At 36.3% G+C, this 24,807-nt stretch overlaps 7 protein-coding genes across 7 annotated transcripts; 4 read left to right on the top strand and 3 right to left on the bottom strand.

The window, feature by feature from the left end:
- Window positions 1-509: 509 nt before the first annotated feature.
- GCK72_018596 (uncharacterized protein) lies at window positions 510-3,682 on the top strand (the record flags this gene model as incomplete). Its single annotated transcript, XM_003114295.2, has 7 exons — window positions 510-687; window positions 765-1,082; window positions 1,132-1,214; window positions 2,318-2,398; window positions 2,507-2,605; window positions 3,017-3,114; window positions 3,163-3,682. 7 exons carry the CDS (start codon window positions 510-512, stop codon window positions 3,680-3,682), a joined length of 1,377 nt encoding a protein of 458 aa, XP_003114343.2.
- On the bottom strand, window positions 3,554-3,763 carry GCK72_018595 (uncharacterized protein; the record flags this gene model as incomplete). Its single annotated transcript, XM_053732643.1, has 1 exon — window positions 3,554-3,763. One exon carries the CDS (start codon window positions 3,761-3,763, stop codon window positions 3,554-3,556), a length of 210 nt encoding a protein of 69 aa, XP_053581556.1.
- Window positions 3,764-3,896: 133 nt separating this feature from the next.
- On the bottom strand, window positions 3,897-5,233 carry GCK72_018594 (uncharacterized protein; the record flags this gene model as incomplete). Its single annotated transcript, XM_003114232.2, has 5 exons — window positions 3,897-4,014; window positions 4,064-4,420; window positions 4,476-4,864; window positions 4,912-5,057; window positions 5,110-5,233. The coding sequence occupies 5 exons, from the start codon at window positions 5,231-5,233 to the stop codon at window positions 3,897-3,899; spliced, it is 1,134 nt and encodes a 377-aa protein (XP_003114280.2).
- Window positions 5,234-5,443: 210 nt separating this feature from the next.
- GCK72_018593 (uncharacterized protein) lies at window positions 5,444-6,849 on the top strand (the record flags this gene model as incomplete). The annotated part of the gene is made up of 4 exons (XM_053732642.1): window positions 5,444-5,764; window positions 5,822-5,904; window positions 5,958-6,026; window positions 6,651-6,849. 4 exons carry the CDS (start codon window positions 5,444-5,446, stop codon window positions 6,847-6,849), a joined length of 672 nt encoding a protein of 223 aa, XP_053581555.1.
- An 11,908-nt stretch (window positions 6,850-18,757) lies between these two features.
- GCK72_018592 (uncharacterized protein) lies at window positions 18,758-21,009 on the top strand (the record flags this gene model as incomplete). Its single annotated transcript, XM_003114454.2, has 9 exons — window positions 18,758-18,846; window positions 18,916-19,234; window positions 19,418-19,626; window positions 19,673-19,856; window positions 19,904-20,058; window positions 20,106-20,223; window positions 20,282-20,360; window positions 20,693-20,808; window positions 20,854-21,009. The coding sequence occupies 9 exons, from the start codon at window positions 18,758-18,760 to the stop codon at window positions 21,007-21,009; spliced, it is 1,425 nt and encodes a 474-aa protein (XP_003114502.2).
- Window positions 21,010-21,732: 723 nt separating this feature from the next.
- GCK72_018591 (uncharacterized protein) lies at window positions 21,733-22,323 on the top strand (the record flags this gene model as incomplete). Its single annotated transcript, XM_003114185.2, has 2 exons — window positions 21,733-22,011; window positions 22,135-22,323. 2 exons carry the CDS (start codon window positions 21,733-21,735, stop codon window positions 22,321-22,323), a joined length of 468 nt encoding a protein of 155 aa, XP_003114233.2.
- A 71-nt stretch (window positions 22,324-22,394) lies between these two features.
- Window positions 22,395-24,001, bottom strand: GCK72_018590 (uncharacterized protein; the record flags this gene model as incomplete). The annotated part of the gene is made up of 7 exons (XM_053732641.1): window positions 22,395-22,484; window positions 22,532-22,678; window positions 22,733-22,880; window positions 23,174-23,280; window positions 23,333-23,422; window positions 23,471-23,723; window positions 23,844-24,001. 7 exons carry the CDS (start codon window positions 23,999-24,001, stop codon window positions 22,395-22,397), a joined length of 993 nt encoding a protein of 330 aa, XP_053581554.1.
- Window positions 24,002-24,807: the final 806 nt, after the last annotated feature.

Here is a 24,807-nt window from a genome sequence, read left to right as displayed (position 1 = left end):
GCGTATTTCTGGCATTGGTGGCCGAGGAAACTCTTGCCGTGTACTTTTTTCGGACAAGTGAAAAGTTTCCCAATATTTTTGATTTTAATTTCATGCTTTCTCAAAAATCTTGAAATCGGGACTTCCGTTTTCAATTTTTCATCATTTTTTTATTTTTCGTGTTGCGTTAAAATATTCAGCTTTCGCATACCATATGTGCCTGCTTGTTTCGACACCCAATCTGTAAAACTTTAACGACCAACTCTCATTTGTTGCAGACACTCAAGTTCTTATCTTTTTGTTCACGCCTGTTGATAACTCAAACAAGTACTTAATCGTAATATTAGGAAAACCTCGTTTCAACATTCTAAACCTTGAAATTGAATTGAATGAAAAAAGCTCAGAAGAATAGTGTAAAGGGGAAGCAGCAGCAGCAGGAGAGAAACTTGTTTATTATTACGCTGAATCGAAAAACAACTGACGTTCTTGCGAGTTCTTAACGGACATATTTCAGACATTCGCGAAAATCGATGAAGCGAGCGTTTTCTCGAGTTTGGAGTTTTTCACCAAAACAACGACATCAGATTCTTACCGGAAGAATCATTGAAAGATCTTCGGCTAGAAGTGTTGCCGTGTTAGCTGCAGCTGGAATCGGAACTTCACTAGGAGCTTATGAATTGATAAGGACTGCAAAAGCTGGAATTCTTGGTATGCTCTTTGAAAGTATTCATATTGAATTCATTTAATAGTATTTTAAATAAATAAATAAATAAATTTAATCTCAGATGGGCCAGATGACGCGTCTCGTCACAATGTTCAAACCGATCACAAGCTCACAAAAAGAGAACTAAGGTTTCTTCAATTCGCCTCTGTTGAGTTTGACGATGTCATCTACATGAGTCCAATGGATTTCATTGATTCTCTCACTCTGGATGCTCCACGAGAACGAGTTTATCGAAGAGTTTTAAAGGAAAAAGATGTTACACGAATTCTCAAAAAGACTCCACCGTTTCGAAGTGGAAGTAAACATTTTTTCCGAACGATGGATCAGAATGGATTAATTTCGTACTCTGAATATATATTTCTTCTTACTCTTTTGACAAGTGAGAGTCACTCGCTCCTCAATTAAATTAACTTTTTGATAGCTTTCAGAATCAAAAGCAGCTTTCCGTATTGCATTTTTAATGTTTGACGAAGATGACAACGGTAATATAGATCGAGATGAATTTATGCTGGTAAGTATTTGATTGTTTTTCTCTTATATTTTTTGCAACATTTGGAGAGGAAATGCGAAGAGAAGTGCGATATTTGCTTGCTTTTGTATTCAGAAATCCTAATTTTGTTTTCAGTGAAAGTGTGAGTTAACAATAAAATCAGTAAGCTTATTCCCATTGATTACAAATGATTTGATTTTAAAGTTTGAAACTGAATGCATTTATGGAATCTCTGAAAATTCATGTTTTGTTCGAAAATATCCCCAGCACGCGATCATTATCCAATTAGGTTTTTGCATTTTGCATCCCGCCATCGCTTTCAATTAGTTATAACTTTAGCTATGTTCATAAAATTTGAAATTATCCTTTTCATTTTTATTCCCCTATTCTCAATTGACATATCGGACTTTCCATTAAAGGTGGACTAAACTCAACTCCAATATTTTCATAGAATAATGTATGAGTACCGTTGAGTTCATTTTCATATCGAAAAAATTTTAAAAATCGGTCTGGAACCCGCTGAGAGCGATCGCCGGTGAGTTTGGGCATTTCGGTGGCCTAGAAATTCGACTTCGGCCATGTTGAATTTTTCAAATTTTAACGCTATTTTCGGTCATTTTTGTTGTTTTCTTTCAATAATTTCGAAAGTAAACGGCAAAAATTGATAGAATTATTACAAAAATGTTAGAAAAAACGAAGAAAACTCGAAAAAAACAACATTTTCGAAAAAGTTCTAGAATGTTCCACGCCCACAGAAATGCCCAAACTGTTTTGCCGCTCGTTCTCCGCGGTGAATGAACCGAATTGAAAAATTCTTGAAATATGAAGATGAACTCACGGAAATGAACAAATGAACATACGACTGAACTCGAATTTCTGAGCCATACCGCCAATTTTCACCAGCCACCGAAATGCCCAAACTCACCGGCGATCGCTCTCAGCGGGTTCCAGACCGAATTTTAAAATTTTTTCGATATGAAAATGAACTCACCGGTACTCATACCTTATTCTATGAAAATATTGGAGTTGAGTTTAGTCCACCTTTAAAACATAACACAAAATTTATTATATCTTTATTTGAGATCATACTCAATCCATATAGCATTTAGAATCGTACAATTTAGATTCGTAGTCTAACGTCTTCACTTCGCTCAACAACACGTGTCCAGCCATCGAAAGCTTCAGAAGACGATGAGGTACAAGATGTAAGCGTTTGCACCAACTCATACTCTCACTCATCACCATCACAACAGTGCTTACAGAAAAACAAAGCTTTAACTTTTCCTTTATCTATCTTTTTCTCTGTTGTTTAGTCTTGCCATCTCGATGCCGCCGATTATCACTTCGCCGTCAGTCGCATCGGTGCGGATCGTCTATTCACTGGAGCTGATTCATATGCTGTTATGTTCACCGTAAGATTGAAAATGATTCAGAAGAGAGAAGGAAGTTTGCATGATTGAAGACGTGAATGATGTTGTAAAATATATTTTCCCTTGTAAGATTGTGTTATTTATCAAAATGTTTTCTAACTAAACAGTTACAAAACTATTCTTTGATAACTATCACAATCCATTATCCGTCTGTTTGTTGTCAAATATCGCGCTTCTTCTTTTCCTTTTCTACCCACTTCTCTTACTAAATTATTCCCTTGATTTCCTTTTTTCAACAGCCTTGTGTTTGTTGTTTTACAATTTTTCCCAAATTTTTCCAGATTGCTCGAATGTTTGCTTCCAAAGCCGCGACACTTTCAGGCACCCGACTCGTTCATGTTCATGCAAACTTCACAAAAATGCGAATAACTAATACTCATAAATTATTTTCAGAAAAGTGAAGAAGAGGTCCGGAAGCAAGACACAACACTGCTTCTCCATTTATTTGGACTAAGAGGAAACGCAACTCTTAGTTTCGATGAATTCCAACAGTAATTTTGCCTCAATATCCCTTTTTAAATGTATGTAACTTATTTCAGATTCTACGAGAATTTGCAAGAAGAGCTCATGGAAATTGAGTTTTACGAGTTTGCCCGTGGAAAAAGCACGATTTCGCCAGTCGACTTCGCTCGTCTTATTCTTCGATACAGTATTGTCAATTTGGATGACTATCATAAATATCTTCAACGAGTTCAAGAAAAGTCGGCTGATGATGAACAAGGAATCACTCTACACCAATGGGCGACATTCAGTCGATTCCTAAACAACTTGGCGGAATTTCAAAGTGCTGTCCGATTGTATATCAACAGTAATGTGCCTGTGTCGGAACCGGAGTTCGCGAGAGCTGTTGGTTGTACAATAGGAAAAGAGCTCGATCCTGTCGTTGTCTCGATGATATTCCGAATTTTCGATGAAAATAATGATGGAACACTATCGTATCCTGAGTTCCTCGCTGTTATGAGTGATCGTCTTCATCGTGGACTTCGTGGACGACTCGAGAAACCATGGGGTTGGAAACCATTCAAAAATTGCATTATTAATGAAGTATCCCGTGCTTAGCTTCCCGGTACTATTGACTCGTTTCACTTTCCTCTGTAAACCCTGTGCTTGCCTTGTAGATAGAACGGTTTTCTTTGCCATCACTCCAAAACACTTGTGTGTAAATATAAAGATAATTTTAGAACCAACTTTTTAATAACAAAGTGTAAACAATTTGAAAATAACAAGCAAACATGAGTACTAAAACAACAAAAAAAATGTAAAAAGCGAACGATTAATCGGACGGATTTGTGTATAATTGGCGAATTCGAGTTTTATCGAATCCTCCAAAATCCATCGTTATTGCGGGGTATATCGGAACAATGTCTTCCTCGCAAAGTCGGAGTAACTTTCTGGAATTTTTTTAAACGAATAAAATGCGAAAAAGAGAGGATTTCTTACCCCATAGGCGGTATTGTTGAACGATCCACTACGTACATTTCAACAAGTTCTTTCAAAACTTTTTCATTCTTTCCGGCTACGATCAATGAGAAATTGGCCATTCCATCTGAAAGTCCTTTCGTAGCGAATTGATGCAACTGAACTTCTTTTATTGATTCTTTCAGTGTTCTCGCTACTCCTTCAATTGATGCCTTCGTTTCCGGGTTTGGTGTATATGCAACAACTGCAAGTGCTCCCAGATTCAGTCTCTGATTAACATCAAGAAGCTGTTTCAAGATGTTTTTGGTTCTATCATCAAAATTTAATTCTGGATCAACGACGTTCCAATCCCAAATGAGTGTTTGAAGGCGAGGGAATCTGAAAAAGCAGTTGACATTATGATTCGAAATAAGCAAAGAATGACATGACTTACGACTGTGGAAGAACTTCGAGAAGCTGTTCAGCATCCGTCTCTCCCAGAAATTTCAATTCTTGTACAGCAAGTACTTTCACTGTCACAAATTCAATTCCTTTTTTGAACTCATTCACGTCAACTCCAGGGTTTCCAGACAACTTCATCAGAGAAATATCTAAATTTTGTCGAACTTCATCCAGAATATTGTCAGCAATTTCGATTCCTCGTAAGTTTAGTTCTGATAGTCGTTTAAGGATAATAGACCACTCAGATACTGAGAATTTAGTTTCAGAGAAAGAGAATGCGGCAAGTAAAGTAAACTTATTCATAAGTTTTAGTAGACTGTCCGCTGAAATGTCAGTCATGTGCAGAGACATTGCTTTCACTCTTTCGAAGAATTCACGTATCTGAAAAAGAAATATTTATTTTGTACTAGATAAATGAAAAACTTTACTTGCTCATCCTCATAATTTTCTTCCAGTACGTTAACCAATGAATCGCAAGGATTTTTTCCGAAATCAATTTCAACATGTGTTGGTCGCAACTTGAAGAGAGAATCCCATTTGAGGTCCACAAGCTCACCAGGCTGATCTTTGAATCCTGTGTGAATCGGATGCCTTTAATAAATGAATAGCATAATCCTATTAAATACCGTAGAGATTTTCTCCGAATTTCGAAGCATTCTTAATTCGAAGTATTGTTCCTGGCATGCTTTCTACATAACTTCCACGGTTCGCCATCCAAACAAGAACACTTTCAGGTTTAGATGTTATCATTTTTCTTTAAAAAAATAGTAAAATTTATGTGGATTTGTAAATTTATAAGTTTGAAAGAAAGAAAAATTACATTTATTTGACTTATCCGAGAGGAGTACACAATGCTTGGTTTTCTCAGCCGCGGTCGTTTTCTCGGCCACTGTCAATTTCACAATTTTCTCAGATTTTCTGGAAAATTTTTCGAGATTCTGTCAATTCCAAAAATCGAAAATGGCTGAAATTCAAGAAGAAGAACCTGATGATGCTCTTCGAGCTTCTCGTACGGCATTCGATTACATATTCAAACTAATCTATCCCGTTTATTGGTTTGTCACAATTCCTGTTCGGATAACCAGCTGGTTTTTCACAAACTTTCCGGTATTTTCCTCGTTATCATTGTTTCTTTTTGTATCTACAACGTTAATTGTGCTTTATGTCTATCGAAGGCTATCATCAACACCACGTGAAAGCTTTATCAGTTATCTTCTATACACGGTTGTTCCCTACGCTGTTTCAATTGTATACACAACAGTCGGATTCATTTTTCCCCAGGTAAACAGGAAATAAAATCACATAATTTAAGTAGCTGTGAAATTTACTTTTTTTCAGGTTCATACTATCACCAGAATTATCAGCGCTCTCCTTCATCCAATAAAATTTATTCTGGGATTCATTGAAAAAGTCGACAACAGGTATTTAAACCTCGTCGCTAGCCCTTAATGCAAAACGCAAAGCATATTTTCAGAGCGGCTCCAATTCGTCGTACTGTCGAAGCAATTCATGGTCCGAAACCCTCGAAAAAGAGTAGTATTCAGTGAGTTTTTATTCTTGAAACGTATTAATCTATTTCTTTTTTTTGCAAGATTCATCATATAAAGGCAAATACTCATTTACTACCAATTGCTCATTTACTACCTTACTCATTTACTACTTCAACTCATTTACTACCATTTACTCATTTACTACCGTTTGCTCATTTACTACTTTTACTCTTTTACTACCGTACTGCTCATTTACTACTTCACTTTTCACCACTCTCTTAGGCTTAGGGTTCTTTGAAATTCGGAAAACAATTGACAAATACGATGAATAACCGTTTTCGTCAATTTTTTCCAAATTTCTAAGAAACCTAAGCCTAAGAGAATGGTGAAAAGTGAATTCCAGCATATCGCTCTAAAGTAGTAAATGAGTAAAAAGTAGTAAATGAGTAATAGTAGTAAATGAGCAAACGGTAGTAAATGAGTAAATGGTAGTAAAAGAGTAATGGTAGTAAATGAGTAAGGTAGTAACTGAGCATGTGGTAGTAAATGAGCAGGTAGTAAATGAGTATTTGCCTCATATAAATGACGAACTTTCTGAACTTCTCTTTTTTTCATTAAACAAGTCATAATTTTCATAGAAACTACTGAATTCCACCTTCACAATCTGTCATTTTCAGATCGATCGAAGCGTCGCTCAACGAAACACGTCTTCAATGTTGTCTATGTAAACTGGCTGACAAACGAGTCCTCCTCCGCCCGTGCAATCATCTCTGTCTTTGTGAACGGTGCAACGAAGCTTTCCAGAAACAAATTCCACTTTTGTGTCCAATTTGTCACATACCTGTTAAATCATTCGAAACTATTCATCTTTCTTGAAAACTCATAGTTTCTAAAAAATGCATATATTGTATTTACATTCTCATTTCTCTTCCCCACGACTTATCCTTTTACCTCAGTTTCTCGTGATTTGCCAATGACATCTCCACCCGATGCGTGTATTACTTGTCTGTATTTTTCATTAAAATTACTGTTCTTAGATTGATTTTTGTCCTAAAAATGAAGAAGAAACATCAGAATTGAATCAAATCAACAAGTGTATTTGACAGGTGAAGCTGGTCGGTGATGACTTACGTCAAAAAGACGCCTGCACTCGACAAGTTTAGGCAAGAAATTGTAGTAGGAAACTAAAGAAAAACAATAATCGAAGAAAAGAAGAATGAACTGTTCTCGAAGATAGTTCACTAGAAATGGTAATTGCTTTCCTCGGCGCAGGTATTCCCAAAGATCTGAACGCTCTCACACATAGTCTCTGATCCACTGCTCAAATCGTTTCGCATCCCATTCGTCGCCGCATAATGACGTGGCTTCTTCTTTTCTTTTTGTTCCATCTCGTGAGTCTTCAAGTGTTTTTTCATCCACTCTCAGCAAAAAGAAACAACTCGGGCGGTCTTTCTCTTATTCAAACTTGTAACATGTTTCATGCTCTTCACCCCACTTATCGACTTCAACGTCGCCATCCAGCCGGTCTGTTCCCAATGGACCGATTAACATATGATCGCGTGTTCGGTCCTTCTTTTTTCCTTTCTGCAGAGACACCAACATTCTTCACTTTTCCTATTCCATCTGCTCTTCCGTACACTTTTTTCTAGAAACATCATCATCATCAGGAGTAGAGAGGAGGGATTAGGTGTGCTCCAAGTGAAAGTGACGCATTTAATTTGTTGCCTATACCACTACTATTTCAGTCATCGTAAATTTCGGAATAGAAGTTTTCACCGAATGTTTGATAAGTGTCCACGCGAACATGTTGTTACCATGTCAATCAAAAACACAAATAGACATATGAACCCCCGTATATATCCCGTATATCCTTCTTCCTTCTCAGATATAAAAATTGCATCCGAATACTAGAAAGTACCTTCTTTTTTCTTTTTCCAATTCTGATGAATCCCCTTCTTTAATCGCAACTTGTCGCATGTTGTCTGTCATTTTGAACACATTTCAGGCGTGAACAAAACGAGGCGGATCATCATAAATTTCAGTGCATTGCAAGAAAAAGAGAAGGATTACAGAGAGATTCAGCAGCCTTCCTAAAGTTGTTACGCCTTTTTCTTTTCCTTTGTTTCGTAATAATTTTTGTTGCTTTCTTTTGATGGATTGAATTGAAATGTTTTTTGAAAGTAGTTGTTTGGTAGGGTTTCTGAGAGAGTTCAAAGTGGGTGGTTGGGAGGAACACCAAGTGTTGTGAAATAGAGACTGCACATTTGAGTCATTTTGGAACTCTTTTTTCAAAACTTGATCATACCTCGTCGTTTACTTGTTGATCATATAAACTCAAATCCACCCCCAATCTTAGATCTTCGAATTGTCCTTCTTGGAAACCTCTCCTAATTAATCCCTTTCTCCTTCCCGTACCACACATTCTTTGGATCCATCTTGTTAGACACAACTCTTCTTCCTTTCTCCTTTCTCTTTAAACAATCGACTCATCTACTTCAGAAAATTATGAGACTAAAACTAAAGGAAAACTCAGAAAGAAAGAGAAAAGAAGTTGACAGAGGGTAAGAGGGTAAGAGGGTAATGCTCAATAACTTTTTTATCACCGCTACATCCTAACTTTTTTTTCTTAACTCAGACCATGTTTTATTAATTCGAAATACTCAATGTTTATTATCTCTTTTTCTTTTTTTCTCTTTTTATCCAATCTCTTTATTCTGGGGTTTTCAGAATTGCAGAGTATTAGATGGTCTGCAGTAACTGATGACGTCTTCTTTGAGTTCATCTCTTCCAAGTTTCTTCCCAACTTTCCAAATGACGCATTCTACCGTAATCCATACGGCGTCTCTTTTTCTGTGACAAATTGATCTCATCGAAAGGCATCACCCCCCGAAAACTCACTTAAAATGAATACCAATTTGAATTGGTGGATTAAGAGAAGAAGAAAAAGGAAATAGGAAATAAGATAGAGAACGTCTTTTTCCTCAGGCTCTTACCAGTTCATCACCTAACTTTTATTTGTTTTTTCTTGCAAGAATATCTTTATTTTTAGCTTCTTTAGTAGTTTTTCGAATTTTATTATTTGGGACCACACGTGCTTGTTTTTCTTGTAAGATGACGTTGTTGAACTAAGACGGCCAAAATTTTGACCCATGTTTACTTGAAAATACTTGAAAAGAAAAAAAGAATTCGATTGAATAGAAGAGTCTTCTGTTGGTAGAAAGTAGAAAAATGAGATATGACAGTTACAGCAACTGGGGTACTGTTTTGAAAAAGGGTGGAACGATAAATTCTGTTTCAAAAAGTCCTCATTATGTACCCATTTCCATGTTTCTTTTCCCAGATGTTTGACCTCAATTTCATTTTATAACAATCTTTCTTCACTTCTTTTTCCAAATCTTTTTCTTTGATCTATCTTTTCATTCATCGTATGCTCCAAGAGCACGTCTTCAAGACCACCTTACTCTTCTTCTTCCCGCTTTTTGTTCATTCTATAAATATGTACACTTCCTATTCGAAATTCTACATAATTGTTGTTCTGAAAAGAATCAACATAAAAAAGATCAAAACTTTTACTGGATCAAAAAGAAACAAGAAATCTATTCTCATGAAATCTGATATCAATAATGTTGAGCTTTTTTTGGTTTTGACAGGTTCATTTACAAAACATGACTAGATCAGGAAATTGGATATCAAATGTCTATTGGTTTCTAGAATAAATATTTGAGATGATCGTATGTTGAATCTTGTTACTTTTTCTCCCAGTTTCCATTTACTTCTCATTCATTGTTGTTCAAATTCCATTTCTCCATCTCGTCTGAAACCAATCATTGACTTGAGATGAGGCTAAACAAAGCCCGGATAGTTGAATTATTTATGCAGTATCACTTTTGTTGTGTTTTTGCTCAAAACTGAAATGACAAGAAATCCTTCTTCACTTGCAGCCTAGTCTTGTAGAACTCGATCACGAGTTATCTGTTTTCTCAAAAAAAGAGTTATCTTGCTAGAAAATGTAGAGAAATGTTGAAGTTAGATATAAAAAGAATGAATAATCATGATCAAAGTTTTGAATACGTTTTTTTCAATAAACTTTTATTCATAAATATGCAGAAAACGTGTAGATAATAAGACATTGAGGCTTGAGGCTCGTTGAGGCTGCTCGAAGTTGCTGATTTTAGAACCTTATGGATATTCTATGTTATTCAAATTCTTTTTTTTAGTCAATAACTGACCTCATCTTACCTGAAAATAAAATTCTTAAAATTGGAATTTTTCATAACAATCATAGTTTAAGTTTCCATTTCCTTCTGCTGATTCAGTGAAACCCAAAAACTTTTCATTATCTGATTCATTTCCTCTCATACAATCATCTCAACATTCTCGTCAGGACGTGACTACTATTCGGCAGACTTGCAAAATATCGGCCCGGCCCGGCTCGGCCCGTCGGCCCGGCCCGGCCCGGCCCGGTCGGCCCGGAGTCAAAAAATGAGCACAATTTTTTCACAAAATTTTTCGAAATTTTTTGAAATTTTCATCAAAAATAGTCAAAAATCCTATGTACACTTGAGTTTTATCGATATGTAAAAACATAGTCGAAAATTCGACTTTTTTGCGAAAAAATCAAAAAAATTTCAAAAAAATTCAAATTTTCAAATTTTTGTACTGTGACCCGGGCCGACCGGGCCGGGCCGGGCCAGGCCGGCCCGGCCCGTTGCAAGTATGCTATTCGGTGTCCCTTCTTAAATTAAAACTCTCTCATTCCACCTCATTTTCATACGTTCTCTCTCTCTTTTTTTCTGAAGAATTCAAAAACAGAAAAACAAAAAGGGCATCCATACACACCCATTTTTGAGCTAACAATACATTTTCAGTTCAAGATATTTCTAATCGTTTGCTCTTCCTTTTTTCATTCATTCCGAACTCATTCACACCCACCACCTGCTCAATTCGTACTTCTCATTTCGCCTGAAGGAATTATTCAGAAAATTTAGAAATAGAGAGGAAAACGGAAAGGAATAGTGAGATTAGAGTAGATCAAATGGGTGGATCTCCCCGGCTTGTCACTCTTTTTATTTCTTCAAACGCTGGAAAACTGGGGAAATTTATTTTCGAGAGCTCTGAGATTTGCTCGACTTCAAAAAAGAACTTTCTCAAAAAATCTAAAAACGTGTTCATCTTTCAAAGATCTCTCACTTTACACTTTGAAGTTCTGTCAATATGAAATGAAACATGACGATGATGATTGATTCATATAAACAAGAAATCATCTTCAAAGTTTTTTTTTGCTGCCCGTGTGTGAATTGTTAATCATTATGAATTGAAATTGCGACAGAATGGAAAATGTGAGGCGATGTCCTTTTTAACTCTCACGAACTCAGGAGACAATCTGAACATAACTTTTCTGATCATTATGAATGTTTTAGTTTAAAATTTTTTTGATTTTTCATAGGAACTAAAGTGGATTTGAGCTCGGTTTCTTCTTCTTATCACGTACTTGAATACCCTTTTCTTCTGACGTTGGTGTTCTGATATATGGATCAAATTCACGATTATCCGGATTTACGATACTGGAGTTCATGAATAATCATCTCAACGATAATATATGAAGATTCAAAGATGAATTCCGGTTTCTAATAGAAATATTGTTCTCAACAAACGCCAACTCTGATTACTGTCATCTTGTTTTTCCCAAAATCTTTTATCAGTTTTTGACCGAATTTGCATGATTTGTCGGTGTAATGAAAGTTCAATTAATTCCCATTGAGACTTGATTACTCGAAAACACAAAATTTATGAGATTTCAGTTTCAATTTTCTATTGAAGTTCTGAAATCGTTCTGACTCACATAGAACTTTTGCTCCAAGTGGCTCTCGTCTAAATTCTTCATTCCAAAATATTCAGATTCCAATTTATTCTCTCTTCCCTCTTTTCGTCACACTTCAGACCTTCTGGAACCAAAAAACAACGTCTCCATCTCCTTCTTCTTTTCTTTTTTTATTCTTATTTGTGTTGATCTCATGATATTCTTTCTTTGTTCATCCGTTCCTCTTATTCTTCCTTTTCAAGGGTTATCATCCAAAAATTTCTTAATTTCAGATACAAAACAAAAATCCCGTCTGCATCCGATCATTTGGAAGTGGACGATTACAGTAAGTCTAAATTCGAAGATTTATGAAAATATGAAGATCAGTGAGACTGATTGAAAGACAAGAATCCCACTTGGTGTTTCCGGATAAATCGGACCATCAGAAAAATGAAAAGTATGGAATTATTCACTGTGTGTAGAATGAAAAGAATTCTAAACCTTGCGGAGTAAGGTACATCCATCCTTCTAATTAAGTTGACATCCGGTGCATTTTCTATATCGTTTCGTGCTCGTCTTGTTTGATCGTTGAAATATGCAGAACTAAAAGCATGAAAAAGAATAGATCGACAATCTTCACACTTTACTTATTTCTCCATCCAAAATCCTGCCTTCCCAGTTTTATAATTTCCGTTCGTTCTCTGTTTCCAAACCCATTATCTATCTTTAGCTTTTCTTTAGTGCTCTCCATCAAATGGTCAAAGGGCATCATTCCGTATTCACCTACATCTTCTTGAGCGATGCTCTCCTACGCGCATTCTTTGCTCAGAAACGACGCTTCTTGTTTTTTAGTGCAAATCCAAAAATCCGTAATTCAATTATTTAATGAGTGGGGTTGTCCTGGACTACATAGAAGGCTCAGCTCAAATTTGGATATAACATAAGGAACAACGCACCAAAGGGTTTTTCGGTGAAGTGGAAGTGACAAACTGCTTGAAAAGTGGAGATTCGATATGAGATATATTCCCTGAAAAAGGTCAGATTTTTTCCTGTCCTCCGATTTGTTTCCCCTGTTGATTCATAAACTTTTCTTGATCTTTTTCCACCATCATTCAAAAGTCTTACCCGAGTTCTTTGTCATTGGTCCATCTAATTCGATCTTTTTTTTTCTTCTTCTCATTCTTTCCAATACTTCCGCGAACGACCCATCCTTTCTTTTTCTCGTTCCATCCAGCTGACTACTTGATTTATGTATTATTTATCGAGTGAACAATGACGAATTGGAAACGAAGACAAAAAATAAGAATGATCTTGTGTGTCACATCTGTGTACTTTTTTATTCTCTCCTTCATATCTCCATGTGTTCTATGAGCAACTTTGTGTGGAGAGGAGACGAAGCATTATTGGAAGCTAGAAAAAAGAAGAAGGAAGAGGAAGAAGAACAAGTAAATATTCATTAGATTGTGCAATTGGAAAAAAGGAGAAAGAGAGTAAAACGGAGAAGGAAGAGTAAAAATGAGATTACTCGAATTAAAAACGAAGTGAAAGTACATTTCTCGATAATTACTGTTGTTCTCTTCATGCAGTCAAGATCTTTAAGCCACCAAAGTACTGAATTTCACTTACAATGCCGAGAGGTGTGGCTAGAAGTCATCAGTTAACAGTGTTCAGTCCACGGTCAATGTAAATTTTCAGACTCATTTTAGGCAAGTATCTTGCTGGCTAGTATATCTTTTTGAATCTTCCTGATTCTATTAAAATAGCTTTAGCCTGACACAGGTTTCCCTAGTTATCTTTTTCTATCCATCCCAATTTCTGTTCTCTTTAAACCCTTTTTGATTCCCTATGTGGTCATTTACCAATCTGGAACCACGCATCTCTAGTTGCAGTTGTTTGTTTGTCTCAAAATAAAACTGAACATTGCTTTTCATATCGAATTTCCTGAAATTCGTCGTTTTTTACTATTCAAATTCCAACATTGGCTTCTTCAAACTCTCATCAAAAACTCTTCTCAACTGGTACCACCTAATACGGTAACCCAATCCCTTCTGGTCATTCACTTCTCATCAAATCCTCTCAATTCTCTTCTCAATTTTCTCCACCACTTTTTCGTTTTCCTTCTCATAATTCAGAAAATGTCATGTTGGCGGCCAGTGGCTCCAGAGGGAACAGCGCCAAGATGTTCGAAAAGAAGCTCAGGAGAAAAGACTCGCGGAGAAATAGAAGCTCATGACAAATGTGTCGATGATGAGTGTGTCGGTGTACATTTCTCTTTGACTTCTTGCTTCATACATATCGTTCCCTCGGGGGGACAACAACCGATTGCAGACGGGACGGACACAGATATCCAGCCAGTCGGAGCACTTTTTTTGACGTGTTCTTTTTTTCATTTCGAAAGAAATTAGTCCACTCTGAATCAGAACGGCGTTGTTCCCAATTAATCTCAAAGCTTCTGACAATGGTTTGTCATACAAAAAATTGGATCCGTGGGATTCTTTTTTGGTGAGAATAACAGAAAATTTAGGAAAAAAACACTTGATGTATGCTCGCAATTCTTCTTGGCAACCGGAAAACTAGTTTGACTCATTTTTTGAAAAGTAGGAAATCCTGAATGCAGTAGACAAGACTCGGGTTTCTCCGATCTTGGAAAAGTCTGCAAAACTCTCTACGAACCTAATTGAGTCTTTGTAACTTTTTGATCTGATTAAATTGCACTGTAATTACACAGAAGAAGTCCCTCGGTTTCTCATTCTGTCTTCCATTACTTTGAACGTTCCCATTCTTTTATTTCCAAACGTTTCGTCATTTCTCCGCCTTCTTCTCACCACCTATTAATCTAGCTCATTTCTCGTAAAAAACTAACGAAGAGATTCTTCGAATTCAGTTTTCTTTCTAAAAGAAGACAGAAAGAACAGCCCCGTTTTTTCTCAACATTCGTTTTCTCTGCTTTCCAGTTATTATGTTTTTTTTCTTTTTGAATTATCCAAATGTCTTCCAGTCCCCTTTCCCTTCTTTTTTTTTCCTTTTTTGAACATCTTCATTTTTCTTCAGAAGGATGTGTTGACACCTCCTCATTACCCTGTCTTCCATCATAACATGTTAGATCTCTTCAGTTAATCCACACAAAAATTACTGGTTCTAGAAGAAGAAAACAGATGGGGTCAGGGATTCAACATGACATCCGGTGAAGATTTTTTTCCGAATGGTTCCTTTTTTGATGTATGATATTCGAAGATTCTCGTGAGCTCCCTCATAGGATCTTCATTTTTTGAAAGTTCTTTTTTTTGACGGAATATTCAAAATATAAGATAACAGTTTTTTTGATTCTTCGAAATATATGAGTTCAGAAATTTCAAATGATGAATCAGAGAGCATTAATGCCAGCGTTCCGATCTAAATTCGATCTCGTATGAACATTTTCATATTTCTGGTAACCTTCCATCATTCATTCCTACACATTGACATTCATTCTTATTTGTTTTTTGGAATTTCAGAATTTTAGAATTCTACAGATTTCTAAGAATCCGTCCATTTTCTTAACGAGCATCTCCTCTCTTTTCACGATCAGCATTCATTATTAGAAGGCGTCAACGACTCCATTTTTCTTTCTCAATTTTTTGCTTTTCTTTTCCCATAAACAAACGTGTATTGAGTGGAGGAAATGATGATGAAGTTCTAATTTACATAATGAAATCTTAGAGAAAATTGCTACTGAATCAAAATAGGAAGAATTTACTCTTGGAGTGCATTTCGAGAAATTTGCAGATTCCTGATTGATGGGATGTGTAAACTCGGAATTCCAGAAGATCCAAATCTTGATGTTCTCAGATTTATAACCTTGCTCATTGATTTCTCCCTTTCACTTTCGAAAAATAAGAAACGGAACCTTTCGGATAGTTTTCTTTCTGACTTTTCACTCTTTCTACTTCCTCTTTTTTCAACTTTCCAACTTTTTTATTCTCCTTTCCTTCTCCAGATTATTCCCACAAAGCCCTTTTGCGCTCGCCGTCATCGACGCTAAGAACTTTTTTCTGGAACAGCAGAAGAGCAGTTTAAGTCTTTGAGATCAGTTCCCCTTTGAGTGCTTTCCTTCATTTTCATTTTTCATTTTCGAAGAGAACTTCTAAAAGACTTTGTGACGTCATCACAAATGATCTACAACTTTTCGAGATCTTGTCATATGGATTTGTCATAGTTCAGGACATGAATCAAAACTCAAATCACATAATTTAGAATCCGGAAACTAGATTTCAGAATCAAGAGATAGTTCTCGTCTTCTTTATTCTTTTCGAAAATCAGAGTGACGTTTTGAAGTGGATGAATTCTTCGTGTTCAAGACTTCCCCCTTCTTTCTTTCTGTCTGGATAATTTCATGAATGAATAAATAAATCAATTAGCAAGCCTCCCACACTTTTCCGTCTGCAAATTTTCCTGAAAAGGGAGACAGTGATCATCGGATGGTAGTTCTCTTGAAAATTCATAAGCTCGCGAAATAATTGATGATGTTTCCTTAATTAAATAAATACTTGGGGCTAAACTGATTCAAAATTGTCTCGTTAAAACATCCTATCATGATGATTTTCAAAAAGAGAACCATCCAAATTTTTGGTACACAGATTTTTCTGATTTTTAATTTCTAATTGTTTCTGGTTTTACGCACAAAAGTCAACAAAAGTTTAAAACCCATCCTTCAACCCGAAACTGAAATAAAATCATCTGAATACAAATATTTCTTCACTTCTTCTAAAGTTCTCATAAACCTTTTTCCGATGCTGTCATCGAAAACAACTAGTGCAGTCAATTTCGTACACTTCTCCAAATTACAAGAACCATTTCTGAATTCTCTTTTATTTATTCTCACTCCAAAACGCCTCTTCACCACTTCCTACATGTTAATGATGCGACTTTTTGTAAGACAAAAACGAGAATCAAAGATTTAACAAGAACAGTAAAAAAAGAAAATAAAAGAACCGCAAGCGAAAAAAGTGTGAAATCTGGTGGCGGCTCGTTCGCCCATCCACATGTCATTTTGACGGCGATCATTGCGACGACGTGGCAACGGAAATTTGCAGAAACAAGACAAGTTCTTCTTCTTTTTTTCCATTTCTCCCTATATCCATTTTTCTCATTTGTATTCTATCGAAAGCACTTGCAAGTTGTCTACTGAAACTATATTTCTCATCAAGTACACATGATCAACGAGCTTGTAACTCAACTTTCTCCTTAAAAAAGAAGTAAATAATCTCGATTTACCTTCCAATTATCCTCTTCCTATTTCATTACCCATCCAATCATTTCCAATCAATCCACTCCGTTTTTCTCCTTGCTTTCTCTCTTTTTATCGCATTTCATTCCGGGAACCAATTTCTTTTTGGAGGGTCTTTTCCTTAACTTTCAAATCGTTTTTCTTCTTCCCACTCTTTATCGGTCTTTCCTTTTGCCCTTACTTCTCAGAAGCTCCGCCCATTTCTTTGTTAGTCTCCTGAATTCTCTTTCGGTTCTTTCTGCTCAAGTGTTTACTAAGTTTCTACTTATTCCTCCTCTTGTCTAGTGATATATTTTTCTGATTCAAGGATGAACGTGACGGCTACGATACTCGAAGGAATGATACCGTTGATACCTGAGTAAGTTGGGGACCACAATTGGTTTTGATTGAATATATTCTATAATCTTATGAGTGAAAATTATATGATTATATCGAAAGAACATTCCTAAACCAGGAAGAAAAACAATACAGCCTAGTTGTTCATGAAAAGAAGAAGACGTTGGAAGTAAATATGTGGCAATCTGAAAGACAATTGTATGTAATGCTAAATGGTGATCTAAAAAGTTAACTGGTTACAACAAGAGGAAAAGAAAATCACACACAGACTTTCCATGAATAAAAACACCGAGCCTGAAATAATTGTTCTATGTATTGCTTCAGAATTTGAGAGCCATTGGTTTCTAAAATAATTAATTTTTAAAACAACGTTGATTTCAACTTTTTGACCAATTGTGTGATTGATTTCTGAAATATCTAGTTTTTGTTCGTTCTCTCTACTAGCTGCGCCTACTCCTACACTCATTTCTGTCTGTTTCATTTCCAGTATATTTAATTTTTTTTCCGGATGACCACCTTCAAATTCAATTTCTTCTTTTTTGTTAGTCTTACTCACAGTTCACCACATCTTCAAGACATCCAAGGTCGAATGAATGAGTGAAAATGGACATGAGACTTGAAGCTCAACGAACAAGAGATATCGCTCGCTTGACCTCCATGACGTTCTATTCGTTTCGCACCCTCTCGATATTCTTCAAAAGCCAACCTAAAATTGAGTTATCAGAGTTCTTTGTGCATGTCTGACGCAAGCGAAAAGTACAAAAAAGAGCTGGAAAGAGGTACATTTATATCCTTGTATCCTGGTTTCATTCTTCTTTTGTTCGTGTGCTCATTGGTTTAGACACCTCAGTTCCGTCTCTTTTTATCTCTTTCTGATTTTCAGTTTCACATTTTTGGCACCCAATTATCTTTGGTGTATTGAAAGGTTCAAAAAAGCAAGCAACAAAAAATAGAGACCCAATCGGAAGGCAATTTTCAGGGGTGCCAAATAGAAAAAGGTGTCGGGTTTCAAGACGCCAGATTCTAGATTCTCAAATCTGAACCAGTGACCAGTGGGAAAGTTTTTCATGTGGAATGAAAATGTCAGATTACCAAAATAGATTATCAGAATATTGACGTCTCTAGTGAACTGCGACTTTTGTACTTTAAAGGTCAAGAGAGAAGAAGAAAGAAGTAAACTTTTTGACCTGATTTATTTCATTTTTTCTTCTTTTCTCTCACTTTTAGTGAAGCGTTAATTAGAAGAACGTCAAGAAATTTGATTCTTTTTTGGGAGGGCCCTCAAGTCATCTCCGCCCACAGATTTCGGAGAGATTGAGAGAAATCTATACTTTTCCTTTTTTCTTTTTAAACTTTTCCCAATTTTCCCGTTTTTCAGCATCATGATTCTGGAGTGGGAAGGCAGCGAGAACTCGACAGAATGTTTGTGCTCCGATATTCAGAGAGACGATTATTCACCGTTTTTTGAATGGTTAGTTGTCTGAAACCGTTGATATTTTTATGAGATCTTGATTGCAAACATCAAACTTTTTCATTCCAGGGCCAACTACTTGACGATAATTCTCGCCCTTCCCATCCTTTCCGTCTTCGGCGTCTTAACCAACATCATCAATGTATTCCTCTACACTCGAAAAAGGCTGCAGAACTCAGCCAACACTTATCTCCTATTCCTTGCCTGTAGTGATTTCATGGTTATCGTCACTGGTCTCTTCATTTTCTGGATCGACTCTGCCAGATCTTACATTCCTGAGTTAACACAAGCCCCATATACAACAGTTTACACTCTCCCATTCGGATATATGGCACAAACTTGTAGTATATACTTCACTGTGGCAGCTGCAGTCGATTGTTTTGTGAATGTGAGTTTGAAGGGAGTACGATGTTCGAGTATACACAGATAGAACGTTTAGAACACAATAGGTGTACTTAAAACCTTCGTCACGAATGATAGTTGAAACAGATTTTTGTATCTTTAAGAATAAGATACAAAAGAAACAATTTTGAAGCTGTCCAATTTCTGAAAGTATGAAATTATATTCCAGGTGTGTTGGCCATCCCACGCAAAACATTATTGTACCGTCCGTCGAGCAAAACAAATCTGCATTTCGATAGTCGTTGTTTCAATCATGTACAACTCTCTTCGGTTCCCACAATTCAATCTTCGGAAGTGTTTCAATGACATCACAAAGGAACAAGTCATTGAAATCTGTCCAACTTCTCTTTTCGTCACTATCAACTCCGTTTACAACATGTAAGACCTATTCTCTTTTTAATAATCTAATCAAACGAATTTTCAGATATATGTACATGGTCCTCATGACTCTTCTCCCATTTTTCTTCCTTCTCTGCATTAATGCATTCATTGTGAAAAGACAATCGAAAGCAAAAACAGATGAAACGGCTCCTAAGAACGAGGGAACTTCCGATGACACTATCACAATGATCATGGTTGTCATCTTGTTTCTGGCCTGTAACACATTGGTGAGCACATCGAACGAAAGGTTCTGAGAATCCGATCAATTTTATAGGCTTTGGTTGTAAACTTCATCGAAAACTTCACAGAACCATCACCAGTTCTTCTTAATTTTCTATCGGACACTAGCAACTTTTTAGTAGTTTTCAACTCATCAGTCAATTGCATCATCTACTTCATCTTCAATCAAGACTACAGAGATGTTTTCAAGTAAGAACTCTCGTTTTGATGGATCTGATCACACATCTGTTTTCCAGAATGTATTGGAAGAAGCTGAAACGTGTATTGTATGAAGAATACTGTTGTTGTGTACCAGCCGGCTCACGTAATTACTCCGCTTATCAGCCAGTTTCAACGAGACTTGTTATTGATAAGGTAGGGGAAAAAGAACAAGAGCAAAGTCCGAAAAAGTTTAATAAACTAGAAATTTCAGACTCAAAATGGAAGTAGCAGTACGAAATTGATTCTTCCATCATTGGATTTGAATAGAAGTGATCAAGCTAGTTTTGCAGGTTAGCTACGGGAAACTTCAGATCTGAACCCTCTTTTGTGAATATTCCAGGAATTCAAAATATAATCGAAGTTCAAAAAGAAACCCCAAATTTCTAACTTTTAGTAAATTGAAGCCTAGTTTTGTTTTTGATAAGGTCTCGCAGATCAACGTTTTGAAATAGTGAATCACTTCATCGTTACATCTGAAAAAAGCATAGGGAACGTCAGAAAATAGATTATCTGGGATGATGAATGCAAATAAGTTTCGAAGCCTCATTTTTATCTGCAAACTCAAGTTTTTCACTGTTCAAGCATCGAAATCTACCAAATAAAACCATAACATGAGTTCCAGAGTCGGAAAGTGCGGCGTCTCCAATCTGGCAACCACTAACCACTCGAAACCTTCCAAACGTCGATTGGCCAAATATTGACGATGACATTGATTCTGGGTGGGATGATGGAAGTCAAGTAAGACATCAATCTCTTGAACTAATTCAACTTTTCTCTATATAGATGAAAATGCAGATCTCCTCCCGAACACCAAAACGATGGCTAGCTGAAGTGAATATCGTCGACATGGAATCTTCAGAAGGCCGTCATCCCAGAATTTACGTCCGTCCTCTGAATCATCTACCAAATAATGAAACAATCTCAATCACTGCTCTCTAGGTTTTATTTCGAATTCTTTATCTATTCTCATCAACAACTCGAGTTTTGATGTTTGGTTGTTCTGAAGGAAAATTTAAAATTGACATGAAAATCACAAACAAAAACTGTTTGTTGATTTCATGAAACAGTATAAAACGAAGTTTCCCATCCCTCGTTTCCCACATTTCCTTCTAAATCCCAGACTTTTACCCATTTTTCATATTGAAAACATTGATTTCATATCTATACATCCCGTTCCATCCCAGTTTTATTTTTCCTTCCCGATGTCCCCAACCACTTTTGCTCCCCGCCCATTACGTGTTTTTCTCCATTGTATGTATTTTGTGTTTGGATGAATCCAATTGATAAAGAACTGAAATAACAAGTCAGAGATACTTTGGTGAAGGGCACTGGACACGTCAGCCATCTTAATCTGCTGCTAATCTAATCTATCTTGAAAAAGAGTTTCTGGTTCCTCCTCTTTTCGTTCTAATCCTTGAAACTCGGCTCTCAAGGCTTCTTTACATATAACTGCTGTCATCTTTCATATCATTTCGATCGAATGAACAAATAAGGACTGGCTCTTTCATAAACATCAAATTCAACTGATAACAGTTTTGATAAAATTGCTTATTTGTTTGGTGTTTTACTTTCAAAAACGCACGGTCTATTGACTTCTTCTTTCTTCTAGAATTGAATTCCTCTATTTCTTATACCAATTCAAACTTTTAATTTCAGAACATCATGAAATCTCTCTTGATCCTTTTGTTCTCCCTAGCCGTGGCTCAGGCCATGAGAGATCAATCGATTGCTGTCAAAGGACGTCTTCTTTGTGGTGACAAACCAGCTGGCAATGTCAGAATAAAGCTGTGGGAGGAAGATTCTGGACCAGATCCAGATGATCTTTTGGAGGCTGGATATACGGATGCCGAAGGAAATTTCCAGCTCTCCGGAGGAGAAGCTGAGTTGACTCCAATCGATCCAATTTTCAAGGTCTATCACGATTGCGATGACAAATACTATGTGAGTATCAATAGGTTTTCAGAGAGTGTTGTGCAATTGAGGAGGTGTTGATTGCTTTTCTAATCACCCTCCGTCGACTACGATGAGGTCTCTAACTAGAATTTCAACCAATCATACTTTCAGCCTGGTCACCGCAAAGTCAAGTTCCTGATTCCGAAATCTTATATCACTCAAGGAAAAATTCCAAAGAAGACATTCGATCTTGGAATTCTTAACCTTGAGACAATCTTCCCGAAGGAAGAAAGAGAGATGATGATCTCCAGAAAACGTCGTAATCACAAAAAGTACCTTGCCAATGAAGACAACTATTAAACAAAGAAAAAAGTACATCATTCATTGTATTTACAAACAAATCATATATTAAAAAAAAAACATGTTTATTTCTATACTTTTTGCCATTGCTTACTCAATTGTGCAAAGTAGTTTTCTCCTGTTTCTTGTTCCACAATGTTTTTACCAAGAACGTTTTTAATCTGAAAATAAATAAAATTTTAAAAATCCAGATCAAAATAGCACTCACTTTGAGCCTATCAGGTCGATTTGCCGTGATACTAACGTCTTGTGACCGATTACTTCTTCGATAACAATCTCTCCAATTCCAGACTTTCATTGACTCGTGCATGTATACAACTATCACAGCCATTGATATTTGGATCAGAATGGCTATCTGAAAAAGTTTAGATTGAAAGGACGAAGTCAATTTTCATGAATAAGTACGTACCGTCCTGAACACTGTAAAGATAGGCACATAACTGGAAGACTTGTTACATTCGTCTTCGTCGAATTTTCTAGCGATTGAGATTGTGTAACTGGTGATTACGAACATAAGAGAGATCACATTGTCCAATACGATGAATGGGACAAAGATTCTGAAAATGGAACTGTTTGAAATTCGTCTCTCTCTCTCTCGTATGTTAATAAATTTAAAAAAAATATATATATAAATATATTCCAGCTCAATTTTATCATCATGGTAGCCGAATCCTACTGGTCATGTGATCGCTTCTATGCATGAGTCTACACAAAACCACCAAAGTTCAACAGAACTTTTTAATCTTACAAATGAAATGTGTCACACTTTCCCCTGTCTCCAGATTCATAATTTTCCCACACCTCTGAATCGCCAGGTACACTTTACCCCCGTTGCTCACTGATTCTTTACCTCAATGCTTTGATATTTTCCGCCAATTGATACCTAGTTGTCAGCGTAGACTTTCCGACTGAATTTGCAGTTTTGTACCGATTCACCAAAAATAAAGCGACTAGACACTGAAAAAACAAAACGAATTGTATTGAGAAGTGTTATGGGATTCAGACTAACCGAGCATATTACGAAAGAGAGAACAATTTGAATATTGTTTATCAGATTTCCTTCGTGTTGAGATAAACTCATGAGTACCACAAATATGATCTGAAAATAGAAAAATGAAAAAGAAATACTGTAGTCTATGACACTTACACATATGAATTGTCCAATTAGGTACGGTATCCATTGCAATGATTTTTCATAATTCGACACAAATACGGTAGCTGCCAGCCGTTCCAAAAGTGCTAGGATAACAATTGGCTGGGTGTAATAATTGGCAGATACTAGGATGAATTCAAGAATTGAAAATATGAATTCATTAATGAAGAAGAATTCCAAAAGATTTCGGAAGAAAAGGATGAAGTTGGAAGTAGTGTAGGCAAGAAGGATAAGGAAGAATGAGATTCTGAAATATTATTAGTTGCTGGTATAGATTCATACAAAACCAGAACACCCCTCCACAGGGCACTTTGCGAGTCCTCTAAAGTGGATAACCTCTTTGAAAAGAAACAAAAAAGGCACTTACACAAACAACGGATGAAATGCAGTGGGATGTTTAATGAAAAGAGTGGCAACCACTACATAGACGAATGCCAATGGAGCGTAGATGACAACTGTGTATATTCCAACGAACCATTGAGCTTCTATTGGACAATTCGGGGAGGTACTTATCATGCCCAACATTGAGGCATTTGATAAAGACGAGGCGCCTGGAAAATACATTTTCAGATAATAAAATGAATTTGATAAAGAAGATGTTTATGAATATCTCGAAGAAAGAGAAGGGAACGAATACGTCAGATACCAGTCCTTGGAGAAACCTGCCTAGCTCTTATTTTTAGTTGTTTTGACTGAAATGAAGTTGTTCACTCAATTAGTTTTACTCGACTGCAAAGTTTATGTTTCCTAGAACTTGAACTAACTCATCCTGGCGTAACACATAAAATGGAAAGCTATTTTCATCAGGTGACTTGAAACAACGTTTTATTGGACAGCGGAAAACAAATTCTCACATTTACAGCTTTACACAAGGTCAGTATCAAACATTTAATTGTTATTGAGGGTTCTATACATGTCGGTCAGTGTTCGAGTATTACAGTAGAGCAAGGAGATGGATCCCAAATACTTTTATGATAGATTTTGGTATTCTTGAAAGTTCGCAAGTTGTTTCTTACTTAAGGACTTTCTACATTTTTCTAACTAGAAAACACCACCGACAACGTTTCCAAAAAATGTTTCTCTAATTTGACAGAAATTTAGCTAAATGAAGTTCAAGTCGACCAACTTCTTCGTATGTTATTGGAATGTTGACCTAATTTTCGAAAAAGGAGACGTCAGAAACTAGTTCATCAAAGCTTCACTCTGAAAACAAGTTCATCTAGAATCAACAAGCAACAAGAAACGTCAGTTCTAAATGAAGACAAACACAAGTGCGGAAATATACATAATCCTAGTAAGTAAACTGCAGAAGAAGGTCCTCCACTTCGCCC

The sequence above is a fragment of the Caenorhabditis remanei genome, chromosome V, assembly GCF_010183535.1.
Source record: "Caenorhabditis remanei strain PX506 chromosome V, whole genome shotgun sequence".
Taxonomy (NCBI): Eukaryota; Metazoa; Nematoda; class Chromadorea; order Rhabditida; family Rhabditidae; genus Caenorhabditis; species Caenorhabditis remanei.
This window is presented reverse-complemented; position numbering and strand designations above follow the sequence as displayed.